General features: G+C 41.0%; 1 protein-coding gene across 2 annotated transcripts in view; it reads right to left on the bottom strand.

Moving 5' to 3' along the window:
- Nucleotides 1-10,431: 10,431 nt before the first annotated feature.
- Nucleotides 10,432-17,566, bottom strand: part of STK38L (serine/threonine kinase 38 like) — a 50,677-nt gene continuing 43,542 nt past the window's right edge. For both annotated transcript variants that reach the window (XM_069862957.1, XM_069862967.1), the window contains exons 13-14: nucleotides 16,237-16,328; nucleotides 10,432-14,601 (exon numbers count right to left, since the gene is read on the bottom strand). In XM_069862957.1, the coding sequence (XP_069719058.1) occupies nucleotides 14,474-14,601; nucleotides 16,237-16,328 (220 nt within the window). In that variant the 3' untranslated portion in view covers nucleotides 10,432-14,473. The remainder of the gene's footprint in view (nucleotides 14,602-16,236; nucleotides 16,329-17,566) is intronic.

Raw genomic sequence — 17,566 nt, 5'->3', positions numbered from 1 at the left:
TATCAGAAACGGTGTGACCAGCAGGTCCAGGGAGGTTATTCTCCCTCTGTACTCGGCACTGGTGAGACCGCTCCTCGAATCCTGTGTTCAGTTCTGGGCCCCTCAACACAAGAAGGATGTTGAGGCTCTGGAGCGAGTCCAGAGAAGAGCAACGAAGGTGGTGAAGGGGCTGGAGAACAGGCCTTATGAGGAGCGGCTGAGAGAGCTGGGGTTGTTTAGCCAGGAGAAGAGGAGGCTGAGGGGAGACCTCATTGCTCTCTACAACTACCTGAAAGGACGTTGTAGAGAGGAGGGAGCTGGCCTCTTCTCCCAAGTGACAGGGGACAGGACAAGAGGGAATGGCCTCAAGCTCTGCCAGGGGAGGTTCAGGCTTGACATCAGGAAAAAATATTTCACAGGGAGTGTCATTGGGCACTGGAACAGGCTGCCCAGGGAGGTGGTTGAGTCCCCTTCCCTGGAGGTGTTTAAGGGATGGGTGGAGGAGGTGTTGAGGGGCATGGGTTAGTGTTTGATAGGAATGGTTGGACTCGATGATCCAGTGGGTTCTTTCCAAAATAGTGATTCTATGATTCTAAGTAAACCTGTCACTGACCAGTGAAGGGGGCTGCAGGGAAGCTGGGGAGGGACTTCTTACAAGGGCATGGAGTGATAGCATGGCCAGCAGGTCGAGGGAGAGGATTCTGCCCCTCTATTCCTCTCTTGTGAGGCCTCACCTGGAGCATTGTGCCCAGTTCTGGAATCCTCAACATAAGAAGAATATGAAGCTGTTGGAACAGATTCAGAGGAGGGCTACAAGGACTATCAGAGGGCTGGAGCACCTCCCATACAAGGACAGGCTGAGAGAGTTGGGCTTGTTCAGCCTGGTGAAGAGAAGGCTCTGGGAAGACCTTATAGCAACCTGCCAGCACCTGAAGGGGCTACAGGAAAGACGGGGAGGGACTGTTTAGAAGGCTTGTAGTGATAGGACTAGGGGCAATGGTTATAAACTGGAGAGGAAACAATTTAGACTATACGTGATGAGGAATTTCTTCATGATGAGGGTGGTGAGGCACTGGCACAGGTTGCCCAGGGATGCTGTGGCTGCCCCATCCCTGGAGGTGTTCAAGGCAAGGCTGGAAGAGACTTTGAGCAACCTGATCTAGTGGGAGGTGTCTCTGCCTATGACAGGGGGATTGAAACTAGATCAAAGTCCCTTCCAACCCAAACCATTCTATGATTCAAAACCGTATCTGTAAGCATGTCCTGGGATAGTGAGTCAACTTCTTCCCTGGACAGCCTGTTCCAATTCTTTACAGCCCTTTCAGTGAAAAAATTTTTCTGAATATCTGATTTAAACCTACCCTGGCACAACTTGAGCCCATTTCCTCTTGCCCTATCACTTGTAACTTAGGAGAAGACAGGACTCGCCTCACTGCAACCTCCTTTTGGGTAGTTGTAAAACAAAGGAGGAAGTCTGGAAGTGAGAAGCGGGTACAAACTGGTGTTATCTGTACAGCCTCCATCTAGAGCTCTGGCACCCATGAGAGTGGTCATGGCAGTTGGACAGGTTGTGGTGCACCAACCCTGTTGAATATATGATGGAAGTGCCTCTGCTCCCTTCTGGCATATTGGAGAGACAGGATAGGCACAGTCTGCTTCTGACCTTTGTAATATGGAGTAAATAAAATAATTGCTTTGCCTTGGCCTGTGTACTTGTTACATTTTCAGGGTGCTTTAAAGAGGACATTGTCTGAGGAGGAATCATGATCTCAGAATCACTTTGGTTGGGAGAGGCCTCTTTGGGTCATTTGGTCCAGTGTGTGGTCAGAGCAGGACAGAGAACAGTCACACCTGTCAGCAAAAAGTAGCATAAAAATAGGGTTAACTTTTACCAGTGTATTAAATTGTAGTCCTGGATCACACCAGCTGCTGAGACTGCAGCTAATGGTTTTCTGCTAATACCAGGAGTGCGCTTTTGAAGTGAAGGTACATATCGTTCTCTTAGTGCCTCAGTTCACATCCTGGAGTAGTTTTGGTGTGTGCAAAGTGTATTCCTTGTTCATGAAGACCTCAAGATGCGCTTGTAAGAGATTAATGTGCTCCGGCTGTTAACACTCGCTTCACAAGACCCCACTAGGACTAGTCTAAAATTAAACCTATAACGCATGTACAGCATGGGCACGAGGACCTCGGCAATACCTGTTCCACTTGACAAAACCACTTTTCCTGTCCTGCCCTGCTGTTAACATTCATGTAGCCCGTGCTTGTTCAGTTTCACTGCTAGGTGTAGCAGAATTGGCTGTTGCCCATGACTCACACATCTTTACCTGTGCCACCTTCTTGGGCTGCGTGTGTGCCTGCTTCTATCTGTTGAACTCGGGTATGAGGGAACTTGTATGTACAGCACACCTGGTACCAGTCATCAGTAAGGCTGGACCTAGACGATAGGTGAACTGTGTGAAGGAAGCTACCTCTGCAAGTGTACTGTTCAGTGGGCTTTCAGAGCATCTGTTTGTTGTTAGTAATGGAGATGTCCTTTTAAAAAGGTAGGTGTAATATTTTGCGAAGTATATTACATTCTTTCATCATCTGTTTTAGTGACTAGTATCGAAGTTGTTAAAATTTATATCTGTGTACTGCAGACAAGTTTTTTTTCAGATCTGGAGGCATGATAAAATTACAGAGTCACAGAATCACGGAATGGTTGGGATTGGGTTTTGAATACCTCCAGAGACGAGACTCCACAACCTCCCTGGGCAGCCTGTGCCAGTGCTTTGTCACCCCCACAGTAAGGAAGTTTTTTCTCATGTTCAGGTGGAACTTCTGTGTTCCAATTCATTCCTGTTGCCCCTTGTCTTGTCACTGGGCACCATTGAGAAGAGTCTGGCCCCGTTGTCCTAATACCTGCCCTTTAGATATTTGTAATCATTGGTAAGATCCCCTCTGCCTTCTCCAGGCTACACAGACCCAAGTCTCTCAGCCTGGGCTCTCTCCAGTAGTTCCTTCTCTTTCTTGACCTGGGTATTCCAGAACTGGGCACAGCACTCCAGATGCAGCCTCACTCGGACAGAGCAGAGGACAACCTCCCTTGACCTCCTTGCTACACTCTTCTTGTTGCACTCCAGGATTAAGGTAAAAAGAAAAACATCCTTTGCTAGAAGTGAAAAAGGAAGTGTGACTAAATACACAAAGAAGATCCATATGTTATTTATGTAAGTATCTTCATCATTGACTACATTATGCTGAGAAGTAGTATATGTATGTGAATGCCAGTTATCTGTCCAGGTCAAAGGAAGCTGCAAGCATGCAAAGGGTTAAGCCAAACCTATGGGTTATAAAATTGCTCTTGCAGAAATAAATTGCTTGAAAGATAGTTTTCTGAAAGGCTATTTTCTTCAAGAGGGTAGTCACATGCAACTGAACAATGAGTCTGGAGCTGTAGAAACAGTACAGAGGGACTCTTATAGTAATGTTTATACGCATCTCACCACTGGTGGTAAGACTACAGGTGATTACAGTTATTTATAAAATTACAAGAAACTGTTTACTGTTGGCTCTTAAAGAAAAGATAGCTTTTTTTTTCCTTCCTTCAAAGGTCCTGCTAAAGATTCTTACTATAGCTTGATATACTTGGACAAAAACTTCATACATGTAAACCAGCTATTTCTAAATCTATTTTATCTTGGGAAAGCTAATACCTTGAAAAAGAAGTCTCATCAAATCTCTGCCTGTCTGCTTACATCATCCCATCTAAGACAGAGTTCACTATTGTCTTTATTTTAATCATGTATAAACAGCCATGTCTGCCAAAACACTCTCTACAACTACCTGAAAGGATGTTGTAGCAATGTGGGTGTTGGTCTCTTTTCCCAAGTAACAAGAGATAGGACAGGAGGAAATGGATTCTAAATAGTGCCAGGTGTGGTCTAAACTAGATACTAGGGAAAACCAAAAGGGTTGTCAGGCACTGGAACAGGCTGCTCAGGGAAGTGGTTAAGTCACCATCCTTGAAGGTATTTAAAAGTCATGTGAATGTGGTGCTTAGGGACGTGGTTCAGTAGTGGAGTTGGCAGTGTTAGGTTTACGGTTGGACTCGATGATCTTAAGGGTCTTTTCCCACCTAAAAGGTTCTATGGTTCTGTGATTTTACGAACCTGAGAAAGTAAATGTGTTTGAAAACCTATGAATTAATGTAACATGGTGGAAGATTAGTAACTTGACAACTCAGTGATAGAGCTGGGAAAATCCCAGAAAACAAGGATGTGTTTCATTCATAGCTTTCTGAGATTTAGAAAGAATTTATTTGTGTACTCTCCAAAGTATAATCTTGAGAATGATTACTCAGATGCATCCTGAACTCCATTTGTGCCGTCTTGTATGCCTTGAAGCTCCCAACACATTTCAAACTCAGCTCGGAAGCACCCTGTCTGTATGACAGTGTCTTGCCCATAGCTAAGCCCAAGGGATGGACTAGGCATTTGTCGTGGCTGAGTGGGTGAACAGCTCTAACAGAAGATGCTTACCTGGATGAAGAATTGTGGATTCCAGCTGCGGATGTTGCTGAACAAATGCCATTGCACTACTGTGACAGTCTCAGTGCGTGCTTTTTCATAAGATGCTTTTTTTCCCTTACAAATCCAACTTTTCATCTCAGAATTTTGTTATATGTAACCTCACAGTTACTAACGCAGTGGTGCATGTATTCCACCATGCTGGGTTCAGTTGGTCTTACAGAGTTTGTATTGGACAAAAGAAATTATGAACAACTTCTACCCTGAATGAAATAAAAAGCAGTAGGAAAAGCTAAAACCCAGGAGTTACACAGTGTTGCCATCTTGGAGAAAATCACTGATGTCAAGTCAATGTATATTTGTTTTATTCACATACTACAATTGACATTGAAAGAAAGGTCTAAGCATTTGTTCATAGGAAGCCTAAGTGTTATGTTTGGCTCTGCTAAAATACTCTTTTGGCCCAGTTTTGAAGGTAGGAACTCCCTCCTCCAGGTTTGCATCATCAATGGACACCCAAATGTTAAGAAGATTTCAGAAAAATGAGTCAGCCACATTAACTGAAAATTTTTCAGAAACTCGGTAATCACAGAAAGTTGAAGATGACTGTCGTAATAAAGCTCAGTGAGTTAAAGATTTAAACAGTTCCAGAAAAGCTGTTTTAACAAACTTAATAGCTTAGCAGCTAATAAATACAAACTCTGTCCATATGGGAACATTAAAAATGCAGTTGTTTGGGTTGTTGGTTTTTTTTTTTTTAAACTGATTCACTAGAATTCACTAGAATCAACCTTATTCACATTTTCTTTAATATTTTTAGTGCAACAATAGAAGTACTTGTAATTCAATGAATGAGAAATTTTTGGCATTGTATCTAGGCCAGAAAATCAGATAATTATTCAGCACTATTTCTGCCTGTCATGTTTTCGTCTGTGGATTTCTCATCCATGCTCAGTGTCACATTTCCTGGCACTTGGAGAGCTCTTATAAATATAATGCACTGCCAACTCATTAACACAGATTTTAAACATCATTTATTATAGTTGTTTCTTATTCAAAGGTGATGATTGGTCTCTTCATTGGACATTTCATACATTTCATGCATGACAGTAATTGGTGTTTATAGCATATAGTTAGCCTTGAGTCAAGGCAGAGTAGATCCCGGTTTATTTAAGGTACTGGTTTTGAGTAGGCCACACTTGATATTTTTGCCCCGTTTTTAGGTAAGCACTTTCTCTTAAGTAGCTTTTAGCTGTAGAACAGAGAAAAGAATGCTTTATGTAAGCAATGGATAGCCTCTTTTTCCCAAACAACTTATACAACAACTTGCTAAAGGGGTAAAAATAACAATCAAATCTCAGAGCCGTTAAATAATAGGCTGAGACTGAGTGGTTAAAGAAAGGTGTCTGTATTATTACTCCTTTTTCTTTGCTGTAAATGATTATTGACATCTGAAGCATAGCATATCTTAGCTGTTAGACAGGACATGAAGAGCATCCAGTCAGCATTTCTCCGAAACAGCATCCTGAAGAGGATGCAATTTGTGTATTTGCTGGGGCCAAGCTAATTCTATGCACGCCACTCTTAATTAAGAGACCTATTTCAGAAGCTGAGAGTGATGGGACATAAACACTCTCCTCCTTTGAGGGAATAGTGAGAGGCTGGCTGTGCTATTGGAGTGACGTGTTGCTTCACATAAAAACATACTTAGGTGACTGCTTAGGGCTAGCTAGCTAACTTTTTTTCTATGGAAACTTTACAACAATAAACTGAAGGTACTCGGCATACCTGTGAATACAAATACAGACTTTTCAGAGACTTTTCTTCCAAACACAAGTATTTACGGTTTCCTTTCAGACCATGGTACTACATAGCTCAAAGTAATGTAAAGACTGATACCTGTGTCCCAAATCAAGTATGTTTTACAGAATAAATGTGAGCAGGCTAGACAATCAGAAGAATGAATACAATTTAAACCATTTTTTTTAGTCTTTGGATTGTGCTTTATGGTCATTGGATCATTTTCAAGGGCACCACAAGCAGTTTTTTGACTTTGCTATAAATTCTGTGCCTATGCATTTGTAAAATCTGCTCTCATTTTAAAGCAATTTTATTTCCCCTGAATCAGACAGCCTTTTGCTTCAAAAACTATACAAATAGCATAATCTTACTGTAATCAGCCAATAACAAAAATAAGTTCTTTAAAGTTGTTTCCACTCAATAATTGGTACAGAAGGCCTTCAAAGAAACAACAAACCAGCACAAAAGAACTCAGGTTTTGCCAGCAACAGGCTGTGCTACACTGGCACAATACAGCAAGGGAAGATGTATGGATTGTTATGCAGTACATCAGACTGGATTGTGGTAGTAATGTAGTCTGGCCTTAAAGGGCTATGAATCATGGACAAAATCCTTGCATGATGAAACAAGTTTAACTTGAGAAGAGATTCCAAATCCTACTTGCAGTCTCGACTGGTGAAGTTTGTGCCTACAAATTAATTCACTTGCTTGTAAATCTCTTACCTAAATTTCTCTCAATTTGATGGTGCCACTTCTGATCTAAAAATGAAATAATCTGCAGTTTTTGAATAGACTTTTCATTCCTGACAGCAATGGGTATTTTCTGAATGCCCAACAACAGCTTAAGGTCTAATATCTCTAAAAAACACTATTGCTCTTACAAATCTCTACACAAGGATAAATAAAGCTGCTTAGGGGGCCTGTGAAATGAAAAGCAATTGAAATGTGTCCATGGTGCAAAAAGTGGCAGCCCCCAAGATGATTCCTACCTCTCTAGGATTGGTGAGATCACATATACCTTTTCTGCTGTGGCTAAAGGAGAACAAAACCAGCTGTGAGGACTGTATATCTCCAAGGACAAAACACCTTTTCTTGGATTTGTACACAGCCAGTCTGTGAACCTCCAACCTGCGTCTCATGCCTCTTGCCTCTTAAGGTTCCAGCAATGCATTACATCACTGTGTGAAAGCCTTCTCCTTGATCTGAACAGACTTGTCACCTCCAGTTACAATTGCTGAACTTTTCAAGTGCTAACAGCCTCACTTTAAAAAGCTGGTATAGGAACAATGCAAAGATACAGAAATGTAAACCACCTTAAACCTGTGCTGCTGAGGCAAGCCAGAATTAACTGAAAAGAGAAACTGACTGTTGCTCAGAGTGGGCCGGAAGTATTAACATCACTCGGCAAAACTGTGTTGAGTGCACAAACTTGCAAACTTCACAAATCAAGAAGTTGTGCTGATTTGTCTGCTTCCCAGAATCTGCAAAATCCATACTAAGGCCCAGTTTGGTTCAAATCCCAAAATGACATACTATGCTATTTTAGAAAAAAGCACTTAAATAAATTGTACATTTTGCAAGGTTTCTTTGAGGTATTAGTTTAATTTTATCAAACAAAATAGTCAATACTTACTTCCTTAATAGCAGAAGTACCCTTTGTATTTGAAGCCACAAGATATCCTTCCATACTGCTTTTCAACCAATTAAATTCTACAGAGTGTGAAGCCTTTTTGTCTCAGTTGTAAAAAATATAAAAGCATGGCGTCAGCAAACAGCTTGCTTTTGAAACGTACTTGTTCACGGCTTTCTTTGGGGTTTAGATAAAGATCTTTTGCTGACATCAGTGGAGCTGGATGGGACCTCAAAGGCAGGCTGATGGACCGAAAATCTGTGATGTGCGTCTAGTTTACTGATGATTCATCCACAATTATCAAAACCTCACTAGAGTTCTTATCTGATCATTTCTTATTATTAAGTAGCTATATTTAAGTCAAAAGTAAACTTTGAAGGGAAATTAAGTATCCAAGGCTAGCAGAGCTATTGTAGTTGTTAAGTTGTAACACTGTATGTGCAAATCAGTGCTCCCGTTTCAAGTCTCAAAAGCTTTGTGAAGGGCTGCACGTGCACTAGTAGCATGATATTCCAGCCTTCATATTTACATTGAGGGGCAGACTCTCTGGAAGGAAACAAGGTGTTACATAGACTTGGTGTGTATGTAACACTTGCTATCTGTAGCTGCCGTCTGTTTTTCAAAAGGTGGAGCAAGGGCTCTGATTATGTTTTTACACAACAGCTTCAAGGTCACAGCACTTAGTCTGCTGACAAGCTGCCTTCTCAACATCACTTGGTTTTGTGGGCAGGAAAACTAGAGGCAAGGGCAAAGATTTTGTCTTTGGATGGGGGAGGGTGAGCAGGGACGTCTGGAAGCGAAGGAACAGCTAGCAATACAAGGTGGACTGCCCAAGGGCAGCACATGCAGAGAGTGTGTGTTTCTACAGAGGAAAGAAGTGGCAGCAGATGGTGGCTCACTAGAAACGTATTAAAGCAGCTGGTACAGAAACAAGATGTGGCATCAAGGGTCGGTTCAAATCAGAAACGAACTGTTCATAGCAGAGCTCTGACTTGACTGGGAACTGAGAAAGTACTCAGCATGAGAGAGTTCAAGCCTACATGGCCCGTTTCCCCAGAGAACAGTAACCTCCATGCTATCAAGTAACCCAGAGAGAGATGGTGGGAGAAGTAGAAGGCAATGAGATGAGCTCTCTTCTGAGTATGTATGGATTCATTTCCCCTCACACTGACTATAGAAACATTCCTGTGTGATGAAGTGTTCAAATCCTGGTGCTGTTACTATTGACAGAGAATATGCTGCTTCTATTATATATACACGTTAACTTGCCCTTCTCCAACACTGAACTGTCCCAACAGTTAACACACGTGGTGTCTTTCAGACAGTGACATGTTTTAGGCAAAATGGCATTCCATGCAGCACAGCCTGGCACTGCTGAACCCAGCACAGCTGACTGGTTACAGTCTACTGGCACGCACACTTAAAAACTGCTTTCATCGCTGGAATTCAGCTATGGGATAGGCATTTTAGAGCCACTCTGATATTTAAAATTTATATGCATGCTAAATAAAATTACCTTAAGGAAATATAATAACCACTACCTGAACGGCAAAAACGTCCCTGTCTAGTCCAGAGCTGGGAACTGCTATTATCATCACTCCCAACAGCAAAAGACAAACTCTTTTGAATACTCCTTCCTTCTCTTTCCATAGGAATACATTTTATTGTCCAAAACATAATTGTTTTGTTTAAGTACAAGGCACACTTTGTACAAGAATAAAGACATGAAAAATGCAGAACATATATGGTGTATTTTTTAGATATATTTAATAGTTTAGTGTTTATAAAAGTGGTTGGTTTTAAAAAACCCACATTTCTGCATGTGCTGAAGGCATAGCCTTTACATTTGCCATTAAAGTGCTTATTTTTGTGGAATACTGAATTTGGTAATGTAAAGAGATAAAGAACTAAGCCTCCATTTCCCTATGATATGCAGCTCTGTGAGATAATATCTGGTTACTGGAAGAAAAGCGTATTCCCATTAAATAGAATTTGTAAAATTCTGTTAAAATCATGCCATTTACAGAGAGCAGCAGTTCTCAAGTGGAAGGCTGTTCTTCACTGGAGGGCTCCAGAGAAGGCTAGTCACCAGCTGCTCAACACAATAATATTTTTTTTTACGTGACTGTCACAACTGCATTTGCTGCCACTGCTCTAAACTCAGCAAGGAACTGGGAACAGCAGGACAAAACTGTTTCTATAGTTAATCAACGAACACAACAACCCGTGGAAACCTTTCTTGAATAAATTACGGTCTAAAGGGAAGAAGATAAAGTCTCTCATGAAGGGCAATAACCATTTTAGAAGTAGTTTTATGTGACAGCAGTTGGTACAAGTCGAGCAATTTTTGCAATCTCTGCCTTTTGATTGAGAGTAAATTCCATGGACATTGAAAACCCCAGTGTCGGTAAAGTGAGAATACACAGAACTGTGTCTTAATTCCTTAGATGCCTCCCGTTCTGGAAGAGAAACAAACCCAGTACACTGGTGTGAAAAAATAAAACCAGCAACTTTACAAAAAGAATGCTACTTTTATTTTCAAATGCTGTAAAAAGCCTCATATAAATTTTTATAATGCTTCTATGTAACTTTCCCAACCACAACTAATGAAACAATCTAGGAAAAATATAGCAGTTGCCATTTCGACTCCAAGAATGAGCTGCTGTAATATATCAACATTAAAAGGACAAGGTACAGTATGTTACAATGCTTGTAATTGCTCATATTACTGAAAAAGTGAGAGCACTTCCTAAGCATTAGAGTATAACCGGGCTAAACTGCAGTATTCCCTACTTGCTGTTGCAGAGGAGGAAAGTCACCTCTTTAGAAGGAGCCGTCACGACACTCTTTGTACTGCTTATGCCCATTTCTCTTAGTAGTGTGGAGAGCTCTCAGCAAGCCCCTTTACACTTAGGTGAATTCACCCACGTCAGATGCTACTATTCCATACTGTATCCAACGGCTCAGGTGTTTAACAATTGACCTATAAAAATAACACTTATATAACTCTCCAGCAAGGCAAATTTAACAGTGCAAATGCAGTATCAACAATATTTGATTTGTGAATGCTGGCAATTTTTTTAACTCCGTTTGCACATGAACAACCTCTGCTGATGTCCTGTACCTAAGGCCACTCACTCAACACTGATTGGGGATGGAACAAAGTGCAAAAGCTCAGTTACGTTTCCCAATCCAAGCTTCCTCCCCAGTGTCAGAGTATTTGGATCCAGAATTTGGATTCAGGCTCATCGCTTCCACTGATGCACTCAAGTTTTCCCTGCTGGAAGAGGTTAACTTCCCAGCAAACCTCTGATAACAATTTGCATACACAATTCCACATTTTAACAGAAGTTAACAAAACATACTTCCAGAAAATAAATTTTCACATGGTTGCAATCAAGCCATTTCAGGATCTTTGGTACTCCAAGAATAAGAAAAATAAATGGCACAGTGACAAACATTACCAAAGGAAAAAAACACAACCATCCAGAGGAATAGATAAAAAAATAACAAAAAGAGATATGTTGCACTTCCATTTTCTGAAAGCCAGTGTAGATTAACCTTCTGTTCTCTTTAAACCATTGCAGTGTCATAGTTTCACCTTTAAAAAAAATTCTATCATCCTAAAAGCAGTAGTTAATACTTTGTTTAACTTGACTTACTGATTAAAATAATGCTGTGTTTAAAAAAAAAAAAAAAATCAACTACAACAATACCGGAGTTTATGCTAAATAGGCTGCAGGCTGTTTCTGTATGGATATAACTCCTATGTGAGCACTGATATGATTAATCATCTGCAATTTTAAATGAGCCTTATCCTTAGTGTTACAAATAAGGGTTGAGCTTTTTCCCCAAGTTTGTAAACCAGTGAGTATGTACAGACACAGTTGTGTAATAGATAGCTTTAAATTAAATGTGTATTTATCTCCCTTCCCCCAGACCCCACAGGGGAAAAAAAAATCAGCAGTATTACTGAGCATTTGCAGTTTCCATGAAACTTATCTTGTCTTAGCAAGTTCAAGCAAAGACTTGTTTTTATATTAAGCAAATAGGATAACTGTTGTCTTTTGCAATGAGTTGTTTGCAGGAATTCCACTTCTGGTGCACAGTGCCCCATGAACGAGACTGGAAATTGAAACCAATAAAAATTCTCTTTGGAATAGCAGTGTCCCTTGAGGCCAGGTTTGCATCTCAGATATTTTCTGCCCAGGCTCCTCTGCCCTGGTAGAATGGATTGAATACCTTACAAAAAAAGAATTTCTTTTCCTGACGAGCCTCAAAAGCTGCTAGTGCACTGGTAGAATGAAGCGTGGATTTAAGTGGGTTATTGGTTTAGGACAGTCTTGGGAGGGATATGGGTTGAGCTTCACTACAATGACAAGGCTAAGAACACCACCAGAGAATTTCTGAGGGATCTTGCCCCAACAGCAGCAAAGGGATGTTACTCAGTATAAGGTCTGGGAAGAAAAACCGGGAGGTCAACAAACTGTTCCCACCTAAGCCCTGCATTTAGGCAAAAGTTTAGCTTAGCTACATTCTGATGTAACGCTGTATAAATTGGATGGGCCTCGAGGCACTGGCTAATCCTCTGTGACGTGCTGAATACTGAATCTTTTTGTAGAAACGCAGTATAGACAACAGATATGAGATGCTTGAAGGGAGAGAAAATATTGCAGGAAAGAAATCACTGAAGCCCTTGAGAAACCAAGTAGCTGTTGCTCCAGGAAGACTACGTGTGCATCAGTAAGCCACCGATGCCCAGAAATCTTGCTGGTAAATGGTCTTTTATGCAGCAGAGGAACAACCCTGTGTGTTTTTAAAGCATTCAGGGCAGTTAATGCCATGCTGCCAAACAGCAATACATATTTCTGTAATGGCTTTATAGTCACTTCCATTTTGCTGCAAAAGCCAGTCTAACAGAGCCTTTCCTACTGTATGCCAAAACATCCTGTGCTTCACTCAGATGGGCACTGCAGAGACTTTAGAGTGCCTTTCACTTCCATTCAGAGGAGGAGACAGCAACAGTGACTCTGCTTGTTCAGTTACTGGGGAATTTTTCATTGCTGTAAATTTCTTCTGTAGCTAGGAACTGACTGCAAAGATCTCTACTGTATTGAGATAGACTCAAGGTCCTGCAGATAATATGCTAGTATAGGCAGAGATATAGATCAATTTGCCAGCAACCGGATAATTGCCAACTGTTCAAGGAGTGCAATTCACTCCTGAACTACTGCAAAGCTGAGAAGCAAAACCATGCCCTGCATATGGATGGATTTCTGCTTCAGTTTCCTCGGCCTAGGAAACCGTGCCATCAGTTTGGCACCATCCTGCAGACCGGGTCGCGCAGATTTAGAGGCTCTGCCCAGTTCAGCGAGGGCTGGTTGTGGTTCCTGAAAACTGGGTTGCAGGCTTAGCCAAACCTTTGTAGTCCAATGGTTCACATTAGATTTAGAAAAAGATGGAGCCCACAGGAGAGTGAGTGTAGTGGGGTACTCCATTTCTTTTGGCTTGGCAGAGGCTGCTACAGGGTATTCTGGAAAGAAATGTCAGAGCAGACATGGAACTTCTGCATGGAACTTCTGCATGGAACTTTTTAGGGAGACTTAAAAGAAGAAGCTGCAATTTGATCGCTTCTCTAGAATACATTCTGCACAGACAGAAAAGGCTATTAGAACAATGAGTTCCAAAAAGATGACCTGCCTTACAGCAGAGGCTCTCCTGGAAACTTCCATCTCTTCAGAATCTGGTATCAGAAAGTTTCCCCTCCATTAAAAATCTTTATAATTTTTATGCAGATTCCTTTTTTCTTCTGCAGTTGCCAACAGGCATCATCATCTTAAACAGTAACACCCATCAGCTATTGTTTAAAGCACAAATACCACTAAACAGAGCACAGGGACTCTTTCACTGTCACACACAGTGGAAAAAAGAAGGAAGGGAAGGAGGGATGATTGGCTGATAAAGCCCTCCAGAGGGGAGGAGCGAGGGTAGGCAGGGTACAAGTAGGCCCACAGGACACTGCTATTCAGAATAATTCAAAGTTGCCACACTCGCGGGACACCTGCAGACCACAACTAGAACACCCTCAAGCAACTGCTCAGAATTTTGAAAGTGTGGGCAATGATTTTTTATACTGCATATCTAAAACCCACCAGGTAAGCAGTATAATAACAATGCCGCGTAAAATGATATGTTTTACTCCTGGGTGGATTAGATGGTTTACAGTACAAACACAGCCACGGTACAGAGAGGCATAATTAACCGTTATACACACATAGGCAGTGCAGTTACAAAGGGATGTACGTTCCTTTTATTCCAGTACCTTTGTATAATAAAGTTAACAAAAATATTCAAATATTAAAAAAAAAAAAAAAGCCAGCTGGCACTGCCAACTAATTCCTGTAGTAGTCTTAGAAATCCTAATCCCGTAGAATTTCCTTGTGAAATTGATGTGCACCAGAGTTAATGTATTGATAACTAATGCCAAGCGGGTCTGGTGATGCAGCTACCTGAGGTTTGTATTTTCATTTCTTTTGTGGGTTTGTGTTCTGCTTCACAACTTCCCAGCTTTCATGTAGGAAGGGATTGAGCCACGTTGCGTAAGCCCTTCAAACCTCTTGTAGGTATAATTGAGGAAAACCCAGTCTTTGGATTTGTAGTCAGGTTCCGTTGCGTTTGGCACTAAAATTCAGAAGCAAAAGTAAAAACAAAACAGAACAATTAAACCAGCACTGATTCTGAGAGGATTTTTCACAGAGCACTGACAAAAGCCCAAAACTCTTATTTCCTGAGTTAGGAGAAATTCCTTGAAGAAATCCTTTTTCTAATCATGTCAGTTGCCTTTTGCTAATGGTCTGATAAGATTATAATTTCATTATATATCTCTGAAGCCGAAAAAGTTTTTTTTTTGCTTGGGTTTTCATTTTTTTTAAGTACACACCACAACAGGGTCCCACACATTGACAGAAGCCTCTAAAACACACACAGGATACGCTGTTACAGAAACCAGGAGATTTAGAATGCTCCGTGCACAACACACACATGTATACATATCATGTTATCCTAACCACAAACAGAAGAAAAAATATACATTCAAGTATCTTTTTAAGACACAAGAGCAGCCTAACCTGGTGGGAGGGGTCCCTGCAAGGGGCAGGGGTTTGGAACTGGATGGGCTTTAAGGTCCCTTCCAACCAAAACCATTCTATGGTTCTATGATTTCATTCTAAGTTCTCTCAAGAGAACTACACATATCATACACACAGTACTCTCCTAGGACTTTCTGCCTGCTTATAGCTTCAGTGAGGCTTGTACAGCCTCCTTTTATTTTATGAACAGCCTACACAGCTGGTGTGCTGCACACAGGCATCCACTGCAGCGAGCGTCTATATTTAGCTTTCCAGTTGCTGTTTTTACAGTTTTACAACAATATTTTTAACTCAAGATGCCAAACACACTGATACCAAAGTTTGTATTTAGGTATCTAGAGACACAGTAAAATTTTCAGTGGGTCTGAAAGTCAAAAATCAATACGAATGTGCTTGGCATTATCCACAGCTTAACTTAGGCACTGGAGATTGATTGTTTTTGCATTAGAAGGACAAACTTCCTTGCTGTTAAATAAGACCCATTTCAGAAAGAAAAACCTATCTTTTCAGTTATTACGGTTGTTTGCACTTCTGTACTTATCTGTCATCAATTAATCATAGTTACATATCTGCATATCTTTAAGTCATTAATAATTAATTCAACACAGTGGGAGCTGGGGAATTTGGCATGTCAGAGAACCAAGCCTTTTATATATAAATACATCTTACTACTTGCCAATAGAAATTAACAATTAAAAAAACTTAAATGATTTGCAGAGCCACTCAGGTTCATAAATCGCGAAGTTAAATAATCATCTATCTGAAAATTTCTGCCTGCAAAAATGTGGACATTTATGTTTGGCATGAAACTCAAATGCCATTAGAGATCAGAGCAAACCAGTGCATAATGTTTTACCACAATTTGGTTAGACAGACGATATGGTAGAAAACTGTGCTGCTTTCTGTGCTCACTATATATGCAAAGCATTATTCCTAATAAATTTAACTTAAAATCTGTGGGCTTTTTTTTCCTCCGAAGTTCTAAGGAAGTAGAAGCTATGAGAGATCACAGGTTTTCATTTATATTTGAAAGGACTACTCTAGATCAAGCCTGTATATTACCTTGATTAGGGTATCAGAGAAATGAATATAAAAAAAACCCAAAGGTTCTGTGGCCTATTCTGGCATGCCATACATGGAAATTTGGAATTTACAATGGCAGTCTCACCTGGCTGTAGAATATCAGACTCAGGAAATTCATCAAAGTTGGAAGTATCATCAATACTTTTGATTTCTATAGGGATTGCAGCTGGCCTTTCCCTGCAAGTAGAAATAAACGCCAAAATAGTGAATACTAGGAAAAGATATATGAAATTAGAGTTTTGTTTAACTTAGCATTTTAAAGTTACATAATCCCTTTAAAGTACAAAGTTTCCACTGAGTCCATCAGTGATGTATCTGACTTGTGAGTTTGCTGACATCACAGGGAGATTTATTTGTTTCCTATCTAGCATTACCATCATCTTAGCAAACTTGGGGAAAACATTATTCTCCCATTAACTGAAACAGCATTCCACACTTCTCTGCCATAAAGCTATTGCTCAGTCTTGGTTGTCATCAAGAGCCACTGTGGTTACCTCCATTTCATAAATCCAGCCAAGCAGGATTTTACTTGCGTTTGGAACCATAAGACACGTTCCTTTACAATTCCAGTGCTCAAACACCTGAACTTCATCCAAATACCTTTTGACTGTAGCTTCTGACATTCGCTTGCCAATATTTCTCATCCAAAATGAGCTGGCTCTTACATGGTACTGCTTTACTAACTCAACAATTAGGCAGCCCTTTAAGAAGTTTTAAGGTGGCTTTCAAAGTTGCTTAAGTGATCTGTCCCACGAAAGCATTCAAACCGGAATATGGCACTGTGGGAAAGTCATTAACTTACAACAGTAAACTTACTATGGTTGTAATTAGTACAATTACAATTAAATTTACTTCCATGTGGAATGGGAAAACCATTTTGTCCAGCTGCCAAATGCGGTGTGAACAGGTAAGTCGCTGCTCTTGCTGCTTATTAATGTTTCCCACGCTGAAAAGGTAAGTTAAATGAGGCTTTCTGCACCAGAGGAAACGAGAGGTACAACAGCCGGGCAATCACACGCCCACAGTATGGATTTCCATGTAGAGAGGGGCAGCATTACTGAAAGAGCAGACTTCCTCAAACCTGAAAAAAGGCTGAGCGGTGGCTGTTATTTCAGCTGAAAATGCCTGTGGTCCCACCCACCAGAGTCTGCTCTAAAGGTGCTATCGCTTTGAGTATGTGCAAACGTAGCTCAGCATCTGCACACCTAAGCTCAAGCTGAAACTGGCACAGCTGCTTCGGCTGGGCCCTCTGCCCAGGCTTGGCTCAGCAGAATTTGGCCACACAGGCTGCCATCCAAGGTGAGTCAGTGCCTCTGCCCAGTGCTCTGTAGATATACCAGTTTACTCAGGTGTAGTATCTGCAGTGTGCAGTAAAGACATGCCCTGTGTTTTCCTCCTACTTGCTGCCTCTCCTC

Source organism: Phaenicophaeus curvirostris, chromosome 1, assembly GCF_032191515.1.
Source record: "Phaenicophaeus curvirostris isolate KB17595 chromosome 1, BPBGC_Pcur_1.0, whole genome shotgun sequence".
NCBI lineage: Eukaryota > Metazoa > Chordata > Aves > Cuculiformes > Cuculidae > Phaenicophaeus > Phaenicophaeus curvirostris.
This window is presented reverse-complemented; position numbering and strand designations above follow the sequence as displayed.